The 17,743-nt window shown below is 33.8% G+C and overlaps 1 protein-coding gene across 1 annotated transcript in view; it reads left to right on the forward strand.

The window, feature by feature from the left end:
- The window catches only part of MAP3K7 (mitogen-activated protein kinase kinase kinase 7), a 60,920-nt gene that overhangs the window by 21,452 nt on the left and 21,725 nt on the right, over positions 1 to 17,743 (forward strand). The window contains exons 6-12 of the mRNA XM_023534839.1: positions 1,671 to 1,795; positions 4,021 to 4,149; positions 5,901 to 6,031; positions 7,583 to 7,664; positions 9,445 to 9,575; positions 10,232 to 10,361; positions 13,005 to 13,180. Of these exons, the coding sequence (XP_023390607.1) occupies positions 1,671 to 1,795; positions 4,021 to 4,149; positions 5,901 to 6,031; positions 7,583 to 7,664; positions 9,445 to 9,575; positions 10,232 to 10,361; positions 13,005 to 13,180 (904 nt within the window). The remainder of the gene's footprint in view (positions 1 to 1,670; positions 1,796 to 4,020; positions 4,150 to 5,900; positions 6,032 to 7,582; positions 7,665 to 9,444; positions 9,576 to 10,231; positions 10,362 to 13,004; positions 13,181 to 17,743) is intronic.

The raw sequence follows: 17,743 nt of genomic DNA on the forward strand, positions 1-17,743 counted from the left end.
AATGGAGATCGCGTACAAGAGGTTTTTTGAGCCAGAACTAGAAGTGAGCCATGGGTCTCCTACCCACATACCAGTGGCCACAGCTCAATCTTAGCCACACCTACCTGCAAGATAGATTGGGAAATGTCTTATGCTCTAGAAGAAGAAGGGATGTGTTTGGTGAGCAGCTATCCAGTCCCAACCACGTCTACCTTTTGGTCACCCAAGATCTTATATTCTCTTAGGTAGAACTACTCACTGCCCTTTGCCAATTAAACACCGCAAAGGCTCTTCCAATAACCATCCAGCTCATGGTCTAGGATCTCTGGATGATGTGTAAGTGCTCTCCAACTGGTCTGGATGTTGCTCCTCCCAGTCTCTAGACAAATGAATTAAAAAGATAAGTTATCTGTCACCCTCCTCCTCCCCCCTTCCAACACACACACAGACACACAGTGACAGAAAAGAAACAGGACAATCAGTAAGTTTCCAGCCTCCAATATCAATTTTCATGCTGCCTACTACTAAGCCAATACCAAATATATTAGATTTTTGTTACAGCAGCACCCACTTTGATACTATTTTCTTATATTGGTTAGAGTGACACTGTTGTGATAGATAAGCTCTGAAATTTCATGTCTTAACAAAGTACTGGGTTTTTTTTGTTTCACTCATGAACTCTGAGGTGAATGTACCTGATTAGTTGGCAGTTTCTCACATGGTGGTTCAGAATCCCAGGCTCCTTATAGTTCATAATCCTCTGCATTTGGTGGCATATGGGGAAAAAAGGACTTCTAGGCCAGGCCTGGAAGTGAGTACATTGCTTCCACCCATATTCCATTGGCTAGAGTGGTCATATAGCCACATCTAACTACTCAGAAGGCTTGGAAATGTTATCTTATATGCCCAAGAGGGAGAAGAAATGGGCTTAGTGAACAGCTAACCAGTCTTCTACATTAAGCTAAACTAAAGACACTCATTTCTGTTCACCATAAGGTTAATATGAATGTTAATATAAAAACTTTTAGACGATGATCCAGAGTTTGAAATCACAGTCTGTAATGTGTGTCCATATTAATGTGTATAGACGTGAAACAGAACTTTCATGAAACAATAGTTAATTTTACTATTTATAATGCATTTTGATATTTTATATTTTTTAAGGTGCTCTTATAGTCTACTGAATGCTCTTATAGTTTTGTGATCTTGGTTTCCAGATTTATGATCTAGATTTTATGATTTACATTTTATGACTGGGTTTCTACTGCAGCTTGAAAAACACTGGAAATTTAGGGGCAAGTGATTTATGAAGGTATTCATATTCATCTACTCACATTTCAGGACATTATAATGTTGACCTACTAGAAGTTTTTTAAACCCCATATTTTAATTTGGCCTAAAGAGAACTATAGTAGGAAAAATTATGGAGATAGAGGTAGAGGCATCAAAGTGTGGGTCTAGCAGTCTTCCTAAGAGAAGTAGGTTAAAGTCAATTGATTTTTGCTATTTAATTAATGTTTAGAGGAATAGTTAATATTCCTCTGAACTATTAAGCTGTTATAATGACCAGATAACATTTCACAGAAATTGAATGGTGACATTTTGCTTAACCTTTTCTGTTTCCACAAATGTCTCTTTATTGTAGAATCAAATATTAATCTTACTCCCTTTGATTCTTTTTTTTTTAACAGCTTGCTGCTGGTCGCAGGGGGTACAGTTTTAAAAATCTGTGATTTTGGTACAGCCTGTGACATTCAGACACACATGACCAATAATAAGGGGAGTGCTGCTTGGATGGCACCTGAAGTTTTTGAAGGTAAAATGACAGAAGCATGATATGATTGATAATCTGCCTTATTACTCCATATAAACCCAATATGTGTTTATGACTTCATCTTGTTTTCATGGTTTTAGTTCTACATGTACATAATTACTAGATATATACTGAAGTGTAAGGAGTTATTACTAAATATAACCTTAGATCTTAAATCTCATAGCAAGATTTAAGTGGTCTAGCACCTTCTATGCAAGTTTAAGCATACGTACAGTTGATCTTCTTTCTCAGATTCTGTAATTACAAAATCACCTATTTGTAAACTTAAAACCAATATTCATGGTTATTCACAGACACATATAGAGCAGGAAAAAATTTTGAGTTGCCCAACACACGTTCCCAGCTGAGGTCGAACAAAGTAATGCTCTTCCTCGTTTTAGCTCTCAAACTGTGTTGTTTTTGTCATCTATTTAGCGCCACATTATTTTTCACTTTTTGTTTTTTATTGGTGATTTCACTGTTTAAAATGGCCACCAAGAGCAGAATTGAAGTGCTTTCTAGTGTTTCTAAGTATAAGAACGCTGTGATGTATCTTCCAAGAAAATACATGTGCTAGCTAATCTTCATTCAGGCATAAGTTCAATATTAATGAATGGCCATGAGTTCAATATTAACAAATCAACAATATATATTAAATAAGGTGTTTTAAACGGAAACACATCCTTTGGCAAAAATGAAGAGGCTTACAGGAAACCCTTTATTTCTCCTAGGAGCAAATGATTCAGGGTTCACTGATTCAATGTTCATAGCAACTATAGAACTAAATACCAGGAATAACCGGAATCAACTATGTTTTTGTGTTGGTTTCCTGGCAACTAAAAATTGATAGTCTGAAGTTTAAATGAGCATGCCTTAATGAGAATGAAAGTAGGCAAAAATATGGTACTAAGAACAACAAGTAAAGGATAAGCTTATGTTTACTTTCTTTTACATGTTCACATCTCACTCAAGTTCTGAAAGAGTGAGCCATAAATTTCATGCTAGGGTTTCTGTATAAAAACATCAAATTGTCTTTTAAATGAGAAAAGTTGAACTGAAGATGTTTGATTTGTATGTTAGGATGTATGAATGCCTGTAAAATTCAGTATGTTCAATAATCAGATTCTGATTAAAGGGGTTTTGTTTTTGTTTGTTATGAATTTGAAGTTTTTTGTTTGCTTTTAGCCACCCGAGAGAAAAATTTTCTATGTAACTGGTCACTTGAGTGGACCAGTTTTGCCATAAAATTCGATTTAAAAATTAGTGGACATGCAAGGGTTAAATTAAATAATGCCTTCTTATTTTCAGGCTCATATACAGAATACATCTAATTGGCATTGTTTTAAAATTATTTAATACACCTTTCTATGAGTTAAAATAACAGTATTCCTGTGGAATAGAAAGCAAAAAGATTTGTTTATACAAAGGAACCCAGAAATAAGTTATTGTTAATAGTATAGAGTAACAAAGCTCAGACTATTAGGCTATGTAGATTTTTTTTTGTTTCTGAAAGGTGTCAACACCTATAGCCCAAATTAGATTGTAATGACGTCGTAATTTAATGCTTACAGTTCACTGCTAAGTACATGTGTAGTATATATATAAAGTACTTATGTAGTTGTCTTTATTGTGGGTAGCTTGAGGTTTTGGGGGGGTGCTATTTATTGTGATGATTCACCGCCAGTTTATAAATCCTACAAATTTTACTGCATAATCTGTTTACTATAAATTTGTTATCCATAACTTTCACTATTTACAATTTATTTTTAAGTTTGCAAATTAAGAACTTCATCTCACCAGATATTGAAAAGAAAATTTTACCACTAAATTAGAAGTTTCTTCTGCTTTGATAATAATTCTTTCCATCAAGAGAATGGGGGAAGAAAATTTAAGATTAAAACATTATAGAAGGGAATGTACATCATCTCAGAGAAAGTATAAGTCAAAATAAATAAAAGATAAGGCCTGTGACTCTTGATAAAAAAGTAGAAAAGGACCAACTTTCTAAAGTAGATTTTCTAGTTCATTATTATTACTTAATTCATTTTTTAAAATATATCTGTTGCAAAGACTTAAGGAACTTCAGAAAGAGTTATTTCTCAGCTCTACATGTTGCATCATCTAGTTCATGTGCATCTAGTTTGATGTTCATTCTTAAAATTTATGAAAATAGTTTCTGTAAGTCATGTGGAAAAAATATCTTGAAATTATACTACCTTTTTTTCTAGGTAGCAATTACAGTGAAAAATGTGATGTCTTCAGCTGGGGTATTATCCTTTGGGAAGTGATAACACGTCGGAAACCCTTTGATGAGATTGGTGGCCCAGCTTTCCGTATTATGTGGGCTGTTCATAATGGTTTGTGAAAAGACATTTTTCTTTAATATATTTTACGTATTTCCTCTTTGGAAAATTGTTTGTCCCCTAAGGAAGACTATTTATCCCTAACATTAATATACAACTCTGGTACCAGAATACTTTCCTGCCACATTTTGCTACCAACCCCAGAGTCAGGCAGGGCAAGGCTGGGAGTGGCCCTAGCCCGTGCACAGGCTGAGGGGGTCTGCTGGCTCTACTGGTTAGGGAAAGACCATCAGTAGACAGCCAGAGCCAACTGCTTAGGTTGGCTCTCTCCAATAATTAGAGAAGCATTGGATTGGACTCTGTGGAGAAAATAAAATTTAAAAATAAAATAAATTAATTAAATTTCTCATGTGGTTAAGATAATTGGGGAACTGTAGCCTCTTCTTCTGGGGAAGCAAGGGTCTCACTGAGGTGAGAAAGCAAAGAATAGTAATAAGAGTGGTTACTTAAGCTGTTCAGAAAGGCGAAACACAAAGTGTTCTATATGCTCTTTCATCTTCTCATTCATCTTAATGAGGTGAGTACTGTTAATTGCCTCATTTTAGAGTTTTACAGATTAGGATACTGAGACCTAGAGAGGTTAAGTAACTTGCCCAAGGTCACAAGATTAGTTAAGTGATATTGCTGGAATTCAAATCCAGATCTTTTTGACTCCAGTGTCTATACTTTTTAGTTAAGTTGACTTAGGACATTAATGTCCTTACATCCCTCCTCTTCCTTTTATACCATTAGTTAGGATGTTTCTAACCACCCCTCTTGTCAGAATACATCTTCATTAATCAAGTTACTTTACATTGGCTTTGGGAAAATAAACTGTTCATGAAGAGAAATTGCTTAACTTTCCTAACTTTTAATATCACTCTCTGTTATTTAATTTCTATCGCTTGATTATAACCATTCTGATTAATGGCATTTTAATACACTGTTCTACAAGTGATAGAAACAGATCTGCCTAACTATTTAGGTCATTCATGGACCTGTCAAATAGTACCATCCTCTGAATAATCTTAAGTTACCGGTTTTCTGTACTACTTTTCATTTACTTCCTTTATTGTCATTATAGAGAATGCTAGAGCATTGACCAAGACAGTTTTTTTTTTTTCTCTCATCAGTCGTCAGTAAACAACTGAATGTCAGTAAAGTAAGGGATAAAGGAACTAGCATTAATTGATAAAATTACAAAGATTTCATTATATTCGAGGCCACCTCTGAGTTAGGGATCTTACTAATATTATTATAAACTTAGTAATAACACAAAAGTCATCAGTTTTCAGCTTATAAAATGATTGTTCCACAGCAGCCAAAAGGTCCACCTCTCACAAGAGTCATTTGGAAGTCAGTGAGTATAACATCATAGTTGATGATTTTTTAGGTATGGAAGATGATTTTTCAAACATTTGAAATTTTTGCAGTTAATCTGAAAATCTAGTTCAAATAGGATTGCCTCAGTTTTTTTCTTAATAACAAACAGATTAAGCCATTATTATTTGTTAAAAGAATGTTTATAACAAATGATTTTTAATTTTCAGTCTTACTATTACCATACTGTATTTAAAATTTTTAATTTAACTTTTCAAAAGGTGTAGCTTCAAGTTAACACCTAAAGGACAAAAATTTTTTTTGTACTTTTATCATTTAAGATACAAGGTGTATAAAATAAATACTGCTTAGAAATACATATAAAAAGCTTACAGCATTCTTTGAGTAAATACATTCCTTCTCCCCTCTCTAATTTTTAATTATAGGTACTCGACCACCATTGATCAAAAATTTACCTAAGCCCATTGAGAGCCTGATGACTCGATGTTGGTCTAAAGATCCTTCTCAACGCCCTTCAATGGAAGAAATTGTGAAAATAATGACTCACTTGATGCGGGTATAATCCTTTTTTTGAGGGGCTTTGGGTTTAGGGAAATATGATGTATACTGTTTTAATGGAGTTTTAAAGTAAGGGGACATGATTGTTATTTTCTGCTTTGTACTTTTCTGTATTTTCCAAGTTAGAATGGGCATTTATTACTCATATGATCAGAAGAAGACATGTCATTTTGAAAAAAAAATGTCTAGTTCTTAATTATGGAAAAGTGGCTGGACTAGGGTTTTGGACTTGCTTTTTTTTTTCAGTCTTAATTTCGTGGATAAATAAATGTATTTGTTTCTAGGCTTGCCTGTTGCCACATCTGTAATGTGAGAGAAGCCGAATTAGGTGATCACCGAAGCCTTTATAGGACTTAGGAATTTTATGACTCTTATACTTGCTAAACTAAATTTTAAATTTTCTTTAGTACAACTCTTCATCAAGCAGCCATTTATGTAGGACAATAGAGAGGTTGCACTCCTAGACACATTTATTTAAATGATTTATACCTTTTGGTTTTTCATTACATATTTTCTGCTTTTCATTTGCCATTAGAAAGTTAAACTCTCTTCTAGGATTTATAGGATTTTAAAATTTAGAACAAACAGCTCTTTTAAAGGATTATCCAGATTTCCTAGTGCACTACCAAACCCTGTCCAGTGGTACTTTAACTTAAAAAAGTTAATTATTTACGAAAGTACCTGAATCTCAGAACAATTTGCTCTGTAGAAGAATCTTTCAATCTCCTTAAATATAGCTAAGTGATTTCCTAAATGGCCAAGGATTTAGTTTGTTCATTCTATTGAAAATAGTTTAGGTAAATCATCGTGACCTAATCTGATTAAAGTTTACCATCATATTTGGGTACCAGCTGTATATAGAATCCCAGGCCATAAAGATTTCTTCATAAGAAAACAACTTAGTCTCTGTAGTCATATATCTTAAAACATGGGGGTATATGAATTGTTCAAATTGTAATTGTATTCAATATGTGCTTTAATTTGAAAAGAAAATATTTTTTCCCTAAATTCTTATTTTTGTCCAGCAATTATATCTCATACATTTCTAGTTCACAGAGTAATATCCATAATTTATCTTTTATATTTAAAATATTAAATATTTCTGACAATTATTCTATGGCATACCAGTCTTAGTTGTCAGGCTAACAACCTTTTCAGCAGTTTGGTAGTTTACGTCACTACTATGAGAACATAAATATTTTTCTTATAATTACGAGGAATGATGCTATTATATTTCATATGTTCCTTTAGAGAAACATTTGCTGTTTTCTTCAAGACTATGTTGGTTCTGTGTAAAATACTTAGGTAATACATGGCATTGATCACACTTAAAATTCAGAAAAGTAGCACATTATTGTCATTTTTTTTAAATCAAAAACTTAGTTATCTACAAATTCAGTATACACCATAGGGAAAATAAAGCAGCATCTTTACTACATTTAGACCCTATGACAGTGAAATAATTCAGATGTACTTGCCAAGTTAATTTTTACAGATTTTAGCTTATGTTAAAGAAATTTTAAATTGGATTTACTTTTATTATATATAGTACTTTCCAGGAGCAGATGAGCCATTACAATATCCTTGTCAGTATTCAGATGAAGGACAAAGCAACTCTGCTACCAGTACAGGTAAGTAGATTGGAAGAGTAATAACCTAATTTCTTAGTGTCTCTCCCATGAAATTATAATCAAGGAGCAATAAACGATGTCCCCATTTGCATTTTAATTTCATTTCATATAATTGACTGCAGTTTGAGTTTCCAGGTGCATCATTCTTCATAAAGCTACCCAAATTCAAGAGTTACTGAAACCTGCTTCCAAGTCTTGGAATTCTTGCAAAGTTACATGTAAAAGATTGGATATTGTACATTGAGTTACTCTGAATTTTAAAGTGAACTCTAAAATTCCATGTTTCGCTTCTATTACTTACTATCTTCAACCCTCTCCTCATTTTTATACTATGACCTTCAGTCCTTTGACCTTTTACCTTTTCGCTGACCTAGGTTCTTCCTTCCTCCCTCTTCTTAATTCCAGGCAGTTCTTATAATTCCATTGAGAATAATCCTTAGCCTTCTAGCCCTTCTCTCAAGCTTGCTTGGCTAAACCAGAAGCCTGATTAATTTGACACCCAGTTTACTCCTTGCCTATATCAGTGTAGCTGAATGTGCCTAGAGGTGGCACATGTTTACTATCCTCAAATGCCTATTTAGTGCTGCTAGACATGTTTTAGTCCATCTCTCCTCTTCCAAATGACCTAACTTTATACTTTAGCCTCTCTTCTCAAACTTCAAACACCTCCTCCCCAATCTTCACTCTTAGCTGACCTTGTTTACTGTTTCTCTGAAAAAAAAGAGTAATCAGAAGATAGCTTCCATAAGCTCCTTCACTACATCTGCCCATCTACCTGTATCAGTATCTGTGCCCAACTACTCTACATTCTCTTTTGTTACTTGTGGCTAAACTATCCGTGCATCTAGCTAAAGGCAAGCCTATCTACTTGTGCATTAAATCCCATCTGCTCTTCCCAGCAGTTCTTCCCGCTATCTCTTGCATCATCCATTTTAGCCTTTCTATTAGGATCATTCCCAGAGCATTATAGTTTGTATTTGCATTCTCTAGCTTCTTTCTTCCCATTCTCTCTTGTGCCCACTCCATTCAGGCCTTTGTTATATCACTACTCCAGAATTGCTCTTGTCAAGGTCACCAGTTATCTTTACATTACTAATTCTAAATGCGTGCTTATCAATTCTCATCTTTTTTGACTATCAGTGGCATTTGACACAGTTTGTTAAAGCATTTTCTTCAGTTGGTCTCCAGGATACTATAATCTCCTGGGTTTTATATCTGTGGCTACTGTTCTGATGGTTTCCTATGCTGGTTATTTCTTGTTTTCTCAGCCTATAAGTGTTAGAGTGACCAGAGGTCAGTCGTTTGGCCTCTTCGCTGATCTAACTACACTGCTTTCCTTGATAATCTCTTCTAATCTCATATCTCTATATACTGTCTATTTGCTGATGTTTTGCTCCATTCCAGACCTGAACTCCACATACATCTCTACTTGCTTGATATCTAACAGGAACTTAAACTTATTTTTTAAACTAAGCTCCTGGTGCTCCCTTCAAACTCACTCTTCCTGTGGTCTTCCCCATCTTGATTAATAACCACTTTGTTCTACTAGCTCAAACTAAGAACCTTCAAATCATCTTTGACTATCAGAAGACTAAACATTTTGGTTCCTTTTTTGTGCTATTTTTATCTAAAAATGGTTTTTTTGGGGTATCCTCATTAGCTTGAAAAGTCTTATTACTATTCATGTCTTGCTAATTTAGAAAAGAATTTGTTACATATTATTGATTGAAGCATCTGTATTATTTCCAACCTCTACTCATAAATGTTTCTGCTTTCGTAGGCTCATTCATGGACATCGCTTCTACAAATACAAGTAATAAAAGTGACACTAATATGGAACAAGTTCCTTCCACAAATGACACTATTAAACGCTTAGAATCAAAATTGCTGAAAAATCAGGCAAAGCAACAGGTTTGTTTTGTTACTCAAAGTAAACTGATGTGGTAACCTTACCAAGTTGTCATAAATGAAATTAATTATTTGCTATCTTCCATTATACAAATCTCGAATCTTCTTCCTAAAACAGACAGATAAGCTTAAGAGTAGAATGTAATGAGATTCTCCTACCATTTATTACCAAGCATATTGTTTTTCCTTCTTATGATTACTACCTTTGCCAACTGTTCAACTCCCTTCGTAAGGTGATCCCTGACTTTAATGGTTGATGGTTAATAATGTAAAATAGCTATCTTTTAGCTGTAACAACTAGTTAAAGAAATTGTCCTAAATTGTCCTAGATTTCATGTTGTTCAGATTTATTATATTTTTGCTGTTATTGGTTTAAAATTTTTTTAAGACGTGATTTTATTTATCTTGTTTGAGGCTTTAGGTTAACTAATAATTGGAGCATTTAACTGCAAACTCCAGTGACTGCCCTTTTCTAAAGGCCAGTATCGCAGCTAGCTCTTACTTAGCCCTGTTGTTCGCTCTTCCTGAAAACTTCCCTTTTCTTTCAGAACCAAATAGAATCCATAACAGTACCAGTTGGCATCTTCCTCCTTCTAGGCTGCCCAGGATTTTAAATCTAAAGAGTTTCAGTAATTCAAATTGACCTGTAATTTTAACAGAGTGAATCTGGACGTTTAAGTGTGGGAGCTTCCCGTGGGAGCAGCGTAGAGAGCTTGCCCCCAACCTCCGAGGGCAAGAGGATGAGTGCTGACATGTCTGAAATAGAAGCCAGGATTGCTGCGACCACAGGTAAAAAGGAAATAAAAGTCTAAAGAAGAGTGTAAATGATAGTTTCAGTTATTTCAGGATTGGGAATATCGGGTGTTTTTTGTGTCTTAAAATTTTTTAAAGCAGGAAATGGGCTTACAGTATACTTTCTAAGCTTCTAGCAATAATTTATACATTTCTCTGAAATTCCAAATAAGGAAGATATGACTTGTAAAATTATTTAGGTTATAAAATATACCTTACTAATTACAGATTTAACAGATATAATTTGTTTAGCTCAAATGTGAGCTTAAAGCCTAAGTGAGAAATTGAAATTTTGCCAAAACCAGAATGTTTGGGAAATTTTTAAGTGATTCTACTAGAATTTTGTGCTGAACTCAATAGCAAAGAGCAAATATTTTGTTTTGAAAGTAGCAAAAAATATGCTTCAGATCCACATATAATTTGGCCTTACTGTTGTGCTCCTCCTCCTGCCGCTGGAAAAAATAGCTAAGCTGTTTGTGGTTAATTCTTTTAACTATAAAATTAAAGATAATTTTAGTCTCTCTAGAAAAAGCTAATATTTAAATTTAATTTCGTCAGTTTTTAAAGTGATTAATTATTGGAAGGACTAGTCAGCACAAAAACAATTGTATGTCTTGTTACCTGAGTGAACTTCTAACCTTCTTTCTAATAACCAGGTTTCATTTCAGTAATGCTGGTTTAATTAGCTCACTTTCCAATTTTCACGGGGGTGGAGGGGAGCTGATTATAAAAGTAAATACATTTCTGTTGTGAAAAATGTGGAAATGTAAACAAACGAAAAAAAGTCTTCCATAGTTGTCCCATCCAGAGATAAACACAACATTTTTGTGTATTTATCTCTAGTCTTTTAACTATATATGTGTATACATGTGTATTTCCATGTGTATTAGCATATGTATTTTTTAACTTAGCTAACCAGATTTTTTTTTTTAGGTCTTTTTTGTCATTCATTTGATTTTTTCCTAAAATAGAATATTCTCATTTTGTGTGGAGCTCTTTTTCAGAAAGAAGTTGTCCAGAGGACCACCATACTATACTTATCTTCAGCTAATCATGATCACTGATTTAATCAGCGTTAGAATCGGGTAGATATAACAAAATATCCAAAATAAGTGTCTTTAACACATAAACTTTATTTTTCACGCATAGAGAAATCTGGAGGTAGGCTCCATGATCATTAGGCAACTGGGCTCCTTCATCCCTCTGTGCCACAATCCGTTTGTGGCTTCCATCCTCAAGGTTACTTTGTACTCCAAATGAATATTATAATGTTAGTCATCACATCCACAATCCAGAGAGCAGGAAGGAAGAATTAGAGGAAGGCCATAAAGGCACATGCCCAAGCTCTTTCAAGGAGCTTTCCCAAAAGTTTCCCAGAACAACTATTACATTAGCTATAGTAATACGGTCAGATGGCTACACATGACTCCAAGGAACAGAAAGATCTACGATCTTTTATCTGGGAACATTGCCATCTTGAGTAAAGTCAGGGCTTCGTTGCTAAGAAAGAAGGGAAGAATAGAGATTGGCAGGGCACTAGCAGTCTCTGCCACGCAGATGGGTCTTCAGAAACGATCAAGTTGAATGGAGGTCACCAGCTACTGACAAGCCTTCCTGGTCTCTGTGAGTCACAAGTACTTCTGTGGAGGGAGGGAGTCTCAGTGTAGTGTCAGGTGAACAGTGTCCACAGGGACATACCTTCACACTTTGGGGAACTTTTTCACTTCAAGGATCTCATTCAGGGTAGACCTGCCAAATAGTAAGTGCTACCCTAAAACAGGAAGTAGTGTGATAATAATATTATTATATCTGCTAGTGTCAATTTTCTAGTCAGGTACTAGTTTATAATTATTCTTTACAAAAGTGATGTTTCACTAGGTTAAAGATAACCACACACATTTAAATTACCCTATCCTTTTTCTGCCTAAACGTAGAACAGATGCTATCGAACATACATTGAATTTTACACAATTCAGATTTTTTAGTGAATTGTCTTAACTTTGAAAGGTTCATATTCTCCAGCCTTTCAACACTATTCATGTTTAGTGGGAATATACCCTAAATTTTGGAAACTACAATAAATATTCAGTTTACTAGAAGTATATGTAAATATTTATAATTATAAAAGCATACACATTTCATACTTTGATTCAATATTTATCATTTAATCACTGAATTTTACTTTACAGCACACTTCAAGAAACACCTAACTTGAACATATATTCCTGTGTTTGTGTAATTAAAACAGATATGGCAGCTTATTTCTTTTAACTCCTTTCTTCTTTCCCACTTTCATCCTAGTCCCCTATCGCATATCATAGGTTTCACTTAGGTAGATTGTTTTTGTGAACATGTTTGAATTTAGCTTCCTCATTATCCTGCAGCTTTGTTTGTCTCTGTCCCTTTTTTTTTCCTGCTAATTAAAGCTAGTATGTGAAGCATCTTGTATTGGTAGTTGTTTGCTCCTTAATCATGCCTTTTCTAAGCATGGATGAAAAGTTAGATAGTTCTGCATGCCATTCTGCATGAAGTGTTATTAACATAAGTATTTTGAAAATTATTCTGTTTTTGTAGTTAATTGTTTTCTGTGTTACTATTTGTGGTTGTTTGCATGTATACTGTATATATGTGTTTTTGCAGCCTCTTCCAAGCCTAAACGGGGCCACCGTAAAACTGCTTCATTTGGCAACATTCTGGATGTCCCTGAGATCGTCATATCAGGTATCATAGACCACCTCAGGTGGTCTAATAACTATGGTATCGGAATAATGATCCCTGGTACTTACAAAATGCTTCTTGCTCCAATTTTTTATAGGACATGACAATAGATACCTGGCATGTAGTAATTAGGGAGACAAATTGAAAAGTGAATGCATTTATCTACACTGAAGCAGGTTTGACAGGGTACCTCAGATCTCTCAAAATTAAAGAAAGAAAAGAAAATTTTTTCACAGAACGGAGAATGCCACCCCAAAATTCTACCAGTTCTTCCTCTTACCTTTTAAGTGAGCAGCTGAACTGAACCCAAACCTTTTTTGTATCTAACAGAGAGAAGAAACAACTATTTTAAAATATTTGTTGTCCTGTCTCCTTTTCTTTTTTAGTTACTGCTCTTGGGGCTTCTTCTAGGTGTTCTCTCCCAGCCTCTTTCTGTTGGTAGCAAGCGAAATATGAAGTTGAGAAGAAAGTTGCTAAATACCATTTTACCTTAACTTAGAAAACAGAAACAAAACTAAATAAAATTTGCTGTTTTGCATGGTATCTTGCCAAAGAATCATGGTCAATTCTAATTTGTGTATTATCAGGAGAATCTTCTCACAAATTACTTATTTTTATACCCGTCAACATGGAACTTCAGTGTCTCAAATTGGTAAATTGCTTTATTTCTTAGTGATATCATAGATGAATCTAAATCATCATTTTTGATAGAAACTTAAATAGCATACATGACCTTCATTATTGGTTAATATATGTTATCAAAATTATCATTTATCCCTCCGCTTTAGGTTTTCCTTTACCTCTTCCCCCAAATTTTTGATAAGAAAATACACATACACATACCCATACACATTCATGGGTATGATTCAGGTGACTTCTCCAGCACTCTGTACTTTGCCTGTGATTGTGCTTTTAGCATACTGTTGGATTATAGTTGAATACCTAGTAGTTGTTTTCTCCTTTAGAAAACTGAAAAATGTGAGGATAGAGACAATGTCTTTGTCATTTATTATTGATTTTATCAGCAATATCTGGCTCCATGCCTCCTACATAATGTTTAATAAATATGTGCCTGTTAAATGAACAAACTATTATTGAGGTCCAATGGCTAGGAACCAGGGTACATATAAAATCTATATAAATTATAAATATGTATAAAATGTAAATTATACAATTCCTAGGGGCCATTTTGTCTGTACAAAACTATTTTATGTTAGAGTAATTTTTATTCTAGTTATCAGAGTAGTTTACAACATCATCACTATTGCTATTCAGAGAATAGAGTTAACCTATTTGTGACATAGTAATTTTATTTATTGAGTCATGGGCTACTTTCAGAATTAACAAAGTACTTGAGATCATTTTACCTTCACACCGAAAGGTACTATGTTTACGGGAATAGTATTCTGACTAAAAAAGTGGCAACATTTAAACATACATACTGCTGAGCTGTAATTATCTTAAATGTTTGAGGTAATCAGGAAAATTTAGGCAAATGGTAATATGATCTTAATCCAGGTCTTATGGGTAAGCATTAAGAACAAAACACATGCTCACATGTGTGCGCATGTGTACACACACACACACACACACACACACACACACACATACATACATACATACACACACAGTGGGGGGTGATATAGCCAATACAGTACAAGATAATGAGGGAGAGAAAGAGGAGAAAGTAATAGTCTCAGTGGTTCTCAACCAGAGTTAATTTGCCTCACAGGGGACATTTGGAAACATTTTTGGTTGTCACAACCAGAAGGTGCTACTGGCCTATGTAAGCAGAAGCTGGGGTGCTCCTAAACATCATACAGTGTACCATACAGCCTCCCATAGCCAAGAGTATTCAGCCTAAAATATTAACAGTGCCAAGGCTAAGAAACCCCAGTTAGTTGCTGTGTGGCCCATAAAGTAGTTTAAAGAACATCATCTTAATTGATCTTCATAACAGTCTTATAAGTATGGTTATCAGATAAAATTACATAAAGTCATTTTACAGATGCAGACCTTAAATCTGATGATATTGAGTGGTTTTCTCACTGCTAATCACATTCATTTTCTCCTTTTTTGTTTGAATCAGTGAAGATATAGTAATTTTGCCTTGCTTCTCCTTAAAGATCATATTAAAGAGAGCTCTTCATCCAGGAGTCCCTCTTTTAGGACACTGGGTCCTTATGAAGTCAGGAAACTTTAATTCTGCTGTTAATTGCCAGAGCAACATCGCTGTTCAAGTGGAAATAATATTCAGTAATACATTTTCATTCAACATTTTTGTTGGTGTTAACCAATGTTACCCCAATAGACTTAATTTAAAAAAAAAATGAAACTTAACCACCTTCTTACACTATATTACAAGAATTAAAAAAAAAATTCTTGTTAGGTTTCCCACCCAAATGTTCAAACATTAACATAATTAGTTTCACTTTAATAAAAGAATGCAAGCACTGGAATTGAAATAATTGGACATAAAAGCCAAACATTAATTTGTTCTTGTATTTTAAAATTAAATATAAAAATATAACCCATGCTTTAGGAATATCTCGAATATCTTATATGAAGATTTTAATTATAAAGGAGAATTTTTTCCCCAAAATTTCTTAATACCTTCTAGAATTTTTTCTCAAAGTCAGTTTTCCACAAATTCGATGGTTTTACCGGGCATTTCTTGATATATTCAAACTGGTATTAATTAGCATCGGATCCCACTTGTAAGCATTTTTAAAACTATAGCTATATTTTTCACCAATTTATTAATCACTAGGGTCATGTGAAAATGGACCTTAGTATCTTAGTACTTCCTATAGATCAAACTACACAATTTCTTACACCTATTCTACATTCTTACACCTATTCTGACTCTGAAGAAGTATTAGTAAGAGAATATGAAATTTGTGGTAACCTAAATGAGAACACAGATTTTAAAATTACATACTCAATTTATCATGAAGCAGTAATGTAATACTGCAGTGTATAAAGTGCTATACAAATTTTTAAATCTTGTGTATTTTACACACTAAGAATAGTTTTCTCATAATTTTTAATATTTAAAACTTACGGATCTCAGAATTTTTAATATCTTAAAAATTAAGAGATATCTCCAAGAAAATATAGTGTTGACTGTTGCATGAAGAGAGTCTTCGGGAAGTTTGGAAAATAGAAAAATTAGAGTAGTTAAGGTAAGGAAAACTATGCAATTACTTAAACCAATAAAAAGAAAAACTGAAGAAATGACTGAGACCTAAGCCAGTCTCTGGAGGGATTCTCATGTCATTTAAATACTAGCCCAGGATATCTTAAAACACTACTTAAGAGAACAGCTTTTTCAAGAGATGGATTCTGTTTTGTGACATCGTAGAAACAGCTAAATTGACCTCTCAGCTGCTATTCCAACCACCCTTTTTTTGGAGGGGCGGAGGGTGAAGGGTAGGGTGGCCTAAGGATATAGTGTATTCCTTTTATTGCTCTTATTTACAAAAGTTATGTTTAAAAATATTATTTGTTCTCTATCATAAGTCACTAAAGTTCCAGATTTCGTTACAGAGTAGATAGAATACTAAGGACATCATTTTCAGATTTCAGATTCCTTGATCAGGCATCTTGATATCATATTGCCCTTCTTTTCTACTTTTTTCATTTATACCATGTGAAACATAGGTATGCACATATCAAAGAACCATGAAAAAATGTAAAATCAGTTTCTAAATTAGTATTTAGTTGCAAAAAATTCAGAATGAATCTAAATTTACTAAGAACACACTCAGTAATTTTCATTTGCAATAATAGGAGTTTGATTTTTTTACATTGATATTTCTAAATTGACCTAAAACTTAATATTGGAGCAACAAGTATTTGTTGATTGTGATCCTTTTTTGCTTTGTCTGAACTATTTGCCAGATGGTTTCTGCCATGGTTATGCTAATTAAAATGCATTGCTTTTTATTGCTTGCTTTGACTCATGCTCTAGCTTAAAGATTTCTCTTTTTATGGCATTTGTTAACTGTCAGCTTTTCTTTACCCTACTTACTTAAAAGCTTTGACTTCCCTTTCCTCTTACCCCCACCTAGATTTCAGTTTGTTTTTGTTATTGCATTGGTGATGTAACGATTTTTAAACATGTGCAGGGTGGTTCCCCAGTTTCACAAATGTTGCTTATCTGAAAAGAGAATTCCAGACACTTTTAAAAGCCTGTCTCATCTAAGCTAATTTTAGAATGATCGTGTTGAATGAAAATGCCTAAAATTGCTTATTAGTCATGGTGGTGTGGGGATCCTTTTTGTACTCAGGAAACAGGGATAATTAAAAGTTTTCACAGAAGTATCTTAGTGTGCCTAATTCAATAAATGTGCAGTTTGTTATGTTAGTTTGTAATCAAAAGTTGGAGCTTGAAATAAAATGAAATTTGAAGTAAATTTGAGTTACGATTATACAAAGAATTTTAAAACTTAGTTTGAAATAGAAAGGAGTGATGATATCTTACACTTTTGAGGATGGCTGTAAATTTGAGTTTTTGTATTTACTACACATTATTACATTAAACATTATTATAAGGTCCTTTTAGTTTATATGCAAAATAAAAATGGGGTCACATGGATTAAGATGCCAAATTATATTACTCATTGGTTTAAAATAAGATACTTTGGGTTATGGAGATA

The sequence above is a fragment of the Pteropus vampyrus genome, unplaced genomic scaffold (assembly GCF_000151845.1).
Source record: "Pteropus vampyrus isolate Shadow unplaced genomic scaffold, Pvam_2.0 Scaffold133, whole genome shotgun sequence".
Taxonomy (NCBI): domain Eukaryota; kingdom Metazoa; phylum Chordata; class Mammalia; order Chiroptera; family Pteropodidae; genus Pteropus; species Pteropus vampyrus.